The 6516-nt window shown below is 37.8% G+C and overlaps 1 protein-coding gene and 1 long non-coding RNA gene across 2 annotated transcripts; one reads left to right on the plus strand and one right to left on the minus strand.

The window, feature by feature from the left end:
- Nucleotides 1-600: 600 nt before the first annotated feature.
- Nucleotides 601-1498, plus strand: LOC112188140. The gene is made up of 4 exons (XR_002931317.2): nucleotides 601-747; nucleotides 844-914; nucleotides 1081-1149; nucleotides 1252-1498. It is a non-coding gene; the product is annotated as an uncharacterized LOC112188140 (long non-coding RNA).
- Nucleotides 1499-3823: 2325 nt separating this feature from the next.
- LOC112188139 (protein LURP-one-related 11) lies at nucleotides 3824-6059 on the minus strand. Its single transcript, XM_024327185.2, has 4 exons — nucleotides 6028-6059; nucleotides 5593-5897; nucleotides 5274-5504; nucleotides 3824-5177 (listed from the first exon to the last, which is right to left on the minus strand). Exons 2-4 carry the CDS (start codon nucleotides 5827-5829, stop codon nucleotides 5043-5045), a joined length of 603 nt encoding a protein of 200 aa, XP_024182953.1. The 5' UTR covers nucleotides 5830-5897; nucleotides 6028-6059; the 3' UTR covers nucleotides 3824-5042.
- Nucleotides 6060-6516: the final 457 nt, after the last annotated feature.

Genomic DNA, 6516 nt, shown 5'->3' on the forward strand with positions numbered 1-6516 from the left:
ATCATAGTGATATTCTCCCTCATCTTTGCAAGTTTATTTAGATTAGGGACTAAAAAAAATTTATCCATAAATTTACGAGTCTTTTTAATCATGTGGAAATGATAATTCCAATTGATTTGATTTCTATGGTAAAGAATTAAAAGTCCATAAATAAGTGATTAATGTAATTAAGCTTATTTGATTTGTATGGTAAAGGATAATTACCTGTTCTGTGGAAAGGATAATTACAGTTAATTTGATTTATATGGTGAAAATTGTAAAAATTTAAAAGTCCATTAATAAGTGATTAATGTAATGAATTTTTTATTTTTTCCGTTATGACAAAAACCTAATATTCTTTTATCGTCATTAAAGTTTCATATACCAAGGTACTCATAGTTTAGCAAAGAAAAGACATTTTTCCAATAATAAGGGCAAAAGAGATAATAATAACAAGTAAAAAAAAAAAGCAGAACTTCAAAAAAAAAAAAAAAAAAAAAGAGCCTCAGCCACACTGACTTCAGTTGCCATTTATTAATAATAATAATAATAATTAATTTTCTTAAATTTGGTCAATTATGTTTACTTCACGTTCGCTTGCAAATTAACTAAAACATTTATTCACTCTTCTCGTCTCTCTCTCTCTCTCTCTGAAAGCTAGAGAGAGAAAGTAGATCTCGCCCAGCACCGCTTCCTCCAAACAAACCCACACCGCCGTTTCTTCCAAACAACCAAATCGATGTTTCCGGCTTCTTGCAACGAAATAGGGTAATTCTCTCAACCTCTGTTCTCAATCTTCAAAACCTTTCATGTAATTGAAATTCCTTATCTCTTCATTGAATCCTATATTTCAATGGGTTACAGGACATCATCTTTTGGGAGACCCTAGTTTGTTCATGAGTTGGTTATCAGCGAAATTGATTCTGGTGTTGGAGGTGAACTTTCTCTACAATATCGTTGTTTTAGTTTAGTATATTGTTGTTTCTCTCTTCTTTCTTTTAACTCGGGTTTTTGGTTTGTGATCATATAAATTCATTTCATTTGTTGAAGCCCACTCCTAAGTCCTTTGTTCTAAATTATGGGTGGTTTTGCTATTTCTAGATCTTCAATGATTCTGCCAGGCCATCTTCAGATCTTCAACCCCGTTTTAAGAGTTCGCAATAACAACAGGTAATCGTCATTAATCTATCATTGATAAATTGGTATAACATTCTTGATCTGGGTCTTCATTTGTTTCTCTTCAAGATCTAATCTTTTTTTTTTGCTTGCAAGGTTCTCCTGATTTAATCTATCGCGCAATTATGCTGTTTGGATGATAATGAAGATCGCCAGTTATTTAGGAGTGACATTTTCCTACTGGTTTGGGATTTGATTATAATGAAGCAAAAGATGCTTGCCAACAGATCGTGAGATTATGACTAAAAGTGATTATTATCAAAGGGGATTTGACTCATTAATTTAAATGTGATTATATTAATTAATCTTAATACTTCATTATGTAAATTAAGAAAAACAAAAATGCTAAAATTGATTATTTGCTTAAAGCACAAATGCTGTAATTGATTATTATACTAATTTACTTTGTAAAAATTTCATTAACTCACACAGATTTAAAGTATCAAATTTCTCAACTCACACAGATTTGAAGTAGCAAATATCTTAATAGCACGTTGGTTGCAGAGATGGGTCCTACTAAAAAACTCACACTGATTTTTCTATCAATGGGGAAAGATCAAAGACCACCCCACCAAATGGAACAGACATAACATCCGTGAGTGTAGGGTAGCCATTGGGCTTCCCATACTGATTTCAGTAGCTATTAAGATTTATACCCACTGATTTCAATCAGTGTGTAAAGCTCATTTTGCTAGTAGTGACATACGGTATAACATCTTTTAGCGCAACAGAAACTACGTACTTAGGTTATCTCACATTTTGCTAGTAATTAAACATTTAAACATTTTGATACTCAAGCTTGCAGCTTATCAGGTAATCTCAGGTAATCCTCCTGTGTTAGCAATTGAGGCATTAGCAGTTTTACACAGCCTGAAGCTCTGCTTGCAAGAAGAATATAGGAATGTTGAACTGGAGAGTGATGCATTTAATGTCATCTAGCCTTAGAACAAAATAGGATTGGACTTGAGTATTGAAGAATTTTTGATGAAATACGTACGTATGTTGATGCCAGAGTTTGAAGCTTTGAAATTGAGGAAAATACATATAAGCTGTAACTCAGGTTGCACACACTTTGGCAAGGCATGCACCAAGAGCAATTGGTTGAAGTTTCTGGAAGGAAGCTGGACCCCCAAATAATTGTAATTGATCATAACTATTAATGAAAGTCTCTCACATAAAAAAAAAGAAAGGCATGCACCGAGAGCAATTGGTTGAAGTTTCTGGAAGGAAGCTGGACCCCCAAATAATTGTAATTGATCATAATTATTAATGAAAGTCTCTCATTTTCATAAAAAAAAAGAAAAAAAAGAAAAAAATATACAAATTTCGACGGTATAAATAATAGAGGATCAAAACTAACTAGTTTTGATCTAAAGGATAGAGATGTTGATGTTTGGCATAACTGCCCCAAGCGCTTCAGTTGGATCATCTGGGTGGGAGAGTAGCTAGGAGTTTTGTTTTGTAATTTGTTTTCCCTGTTTTTGTTTAGTCATCAAAAACAAAAAAACAAAACAAAAAAAAACTGGTATTGGTATTGGTATGTGACGTCTACCCTAAGCAGAGGGAAAGTTTGTCAACTCCTTCTGCACTTGCATGGTAAGCTTGACCCGTTTGACACCGTTAAATGTTTTTTTTTTGCTGTCAAAAGGCTGTCCTCTGAATATGCTCAACTGGTGAAGTGACTTATTTTTTTATAACAATTACTATGGTCAGTTCTTAGTTCACAGATCATGGTGACATTATAATGTGATACGCTTTGTGGTCTAAAATATAATCCTTTTTCCTTTTACGTTGATTTTCTCTCTTCGCACTACTTGTCCTTTGGAATTATGCGGATTCACTGAATTAATCAAACATTTCTAAAAAATGAGAGCTCTCGCTCTCTTTTCTCTACAGCGGCTGCCAACCCTAGGGTTGCGTCATCCGGTCAATTATGCTGCTCGTGGTACCTGGCTGTCGAGTTCTCTGAACTCGTGGATCTCCTCCTTCCAACCTCTTGGTTGTTGCACCTGGATCTCGTCGATTCATGATGTGATGAAATCACCACTGATTGGCGTGATGTGGTTTGTACTCCGGCAGGTCGTAGAAGGAGGTTGCTCGTCCGTGATTTGGTGGATCCAAATCGTCTTTGGGATCCTAGATCCGTGGGGTGGACTCCACAAAAATCTTTGGGTCGGCACATAAATTTGGGTGCAGCGAGATCACCTTGGTTACTTTGGTTACTAGCGCTTATTCCTAGGGTATTTACATTTAGGTTGCTGTATGGTAGCTTATCATGACTTGATATTAACGTGGCCCTTGTGAGCAGGTCATGATTTATAATTACCTACATTTGGTTATTAAAAGGCTTGACGTCCTTCTCTAAAAAAAAAAGACACCATGCGTATTCACTCTTTTGCCTATTCAAATATCCGCATTTTATCTCTGTGTTTGCACTTTGCACATCGAGAATTCTTTGCATATCTATGAAATGATAAGGGGGTTCTTCCTTACTAACTTAGAGGCAGATTTGCAAGTTCTAAAGTGATTTAGGACTCATAATCTTTTTGACAAAGTTAGAAATAACTCAGTTAACTCCTGAATTGATGAATACAAAGTTTGAATCCAATGGAAGTAAGTACAGTTCAATTCACCAACTAGGTGGTGGGAAATACCATCCTAATTTTTTTTTTTTGAGAAAATGAGATAATATCATTCAAATATCCAAGGCCAGAAGGCACGTACATCGAATGTTGTCTTACACCACAATCATACATGGTATAAGCTACCAGGCAAAGGACAGGTGACCCTCACTGTTAACAAATGCGCTCACTTATTGAGCCTATATACAGGAGATCAAATCCTCACTACAAAACCTCTCTGTTAAAAAGTAAACCTAGTCGCCTAGAGACCTCAATTGGTGTACAACTAGAGAGAACTAAGAAGCAAGTAGTAAAAGACTCAAAGTCAAGTACTAGGCAAGAAGACCCAGGAACCAAAATCTTCCCACGTCCTTATCTCGAGAATCCTCCGTCGTAACTACTCAAGAGGATTTGCTAGAGGCACGAAAGTGCGTAGTTCTCTAACAAAATTAGAGAGTAATACAAACCTAGGATTCCCAAAGCAAGGAAGCATGAGAGTAACTAAAATATAACAATATAACAACTTGGGTTGGGTCCACAAAGTGAGCCCAAACCCCATCTCCAGCCCATATCGGGCCTACCAGCTGCATCCAAGCCCAAAGGACCAAACCGGCCATGCATCCAACCCGCCCGGCCCAAGTCACCAACTGTGTCGCCCCACCATACAGACCGCCACCCCACCACCGAAGTGGGGCCACCGTCGCGCCTCCGTAGTCGTCCCACCATCGGCGAACGCCGTCGAGCGTCCTAGTCCGCCCAACAAACACCGGCATCTGGAAAGTCTGCAACAGGATCCGGATCTATCGTCCAAACCAGCCCTCAATCGACCGTCGATCCGACCATCGACGTCGGCAGGCCAACGAACGTCCACCAACAGACGCCGCTCCGACCCCAGCAAACCCCCTTTCCTTCTCCGATTCCTTCCCACTTCCACAACGCAGCCCGTTCCTTAGGCCAATAGGGACGAAACCAGACAACTTCCGATCCAATCCTTCAAAACCGAGACACAACCCTGGAGAAAAACTCCCGTCCGGCCTCACCTAACAGCCCCCGGCTAGGCCAGAGGCCATCGCCGGCGCCGAGGCGCAGCCAGACAGGCACTAGAATACACAGTGGTGGCCTTTAGGGTTTTCTCTAGAGAGAGAAAAACTTACGATTCCTTATCGTGTATTAGAAGTGTGGAAATACCACCCTAATTAAAGACTCAAAAAACTAGTTAAGTCAATATAACTTTATAATTCTTGTTGCTGATTTGTTTTCACACAATCACAATTTACGGTTGATGAGACCATACACAACAAGAAGCCCTACTATAAGAGAGTGATCCATGAAGGGCTCTACCACCAGTGTCAAAACATCTTCTCCTAGTACCACTCCACATGTTGACTGCTTTCTCTTTACCTGTTTGGTCAAGCACCATCCAGTATGACATAAAAATTATCAGTAACGATATATATGTCTAGTACAAATAAGAATAGTCGAGAAAAATTTAATTACCTCTGCAACAAGTCTTCCAAACTTGTCTAGTATCTTGCAGGCTGACTTTCCTTTACTCCAGCTCTCTATTCTGTATTGCTGTATTTGATTCTTGTCTAGTCCCACGATGACTTTACATGCTGACTTGCCTTTAAAGCTTCTCCTAACTTGAAACCTGGGTGTATTTTTCAGGTTGATCTCTTTACCATTACTGGATCTGTATCCCTCCCAGACACCAAGAAATTTGGATTTCTGCACAACAAAGCCATGTTAGTTAATTTATCAACACATATTTCTAAGTCCAGTCTAACTCTTCAAAATCATGATGCTACGAAATTACCTTTCTTAGTATGGTGAATAGAATTTGGCCTTTCAAATCCATAAGATGAACTTTAGCTCTACCTCTAGAGTCGTAATTATCTACACGATACACGATCTGACCGTTAGAATCAAAAACAGTGCAACCATGGCCATTCAATATGAGAGACTTCATCCATATAGTGAATGTTTCTTGTTTTGAAGTGAAGTAGCCAGGGGATGAAGAAGAAAGTGGTGCTTGGGGATGAACCTTTGCCATTTTTCAAAGAAGTCGGATAGTTGTTCTTTTTCAGCAACAAACTAAGAGGTTATATACACTTCAAAAACCTACAAAACCAATTTGAAACTAATAAATAAAACATAATTAATTAACATTATGTGTGGAAATACTGTGGATTAATTGTGATATGCATGACTAGCTAGGTAGCTATAATACAATTAATAGTTGATAATGTACCATTGGATCTGCTCGATTTTGATGCATATATGACTGGAAAAGTGCTACTACTATATTTCACTTTTGTATAATTTCTGACCTTTTTCTTAAGCATTACTTAAAAACACTCGGAAAGGGTAGTTAAAAACCTTACTTAATATCCAGTTGACCTAATAAAATGATATAACTAATTCGATTCTTATCAATAACTAGTTAATCGATGCCTATGTCATATTGGGGGATTTCACTGTAGCTATATGAAGTTGAGCGCGCTCAGCTCACCTAACAAGTGCAATCGTCACATCACATGCATGCATGAATTTTAGTTCCTCTTATGCTGGGTTTTTGGTCTGCCAAGCAAGAATGATACTTAATAGGATCACGAATTTAGTACATTATCATTTGTTGGTTTATAGCTTATCCTACATTATCAAGCTAACATTCTCTAGCTTCCTCATGCGTGCAACCCATTATTGCACATAGAGATTGAAGAAGACAACGTGAGACTAA

The sequence above is a fragment of the Rosa chinensis genome, chromosome 2 (assembly GCF_002994745.2).
Source record: "Rosa chinensis cultivar Old Blush chromosome 2, RchiOBHm-V2, whole genome shotgun sequence".
Lineage (NCBI taxonomy): Eukaryota > Viridiplantae > Streptophyta > Magnoliopsida > Rosales > Rosaceae > Rosa > Rosa chinensis.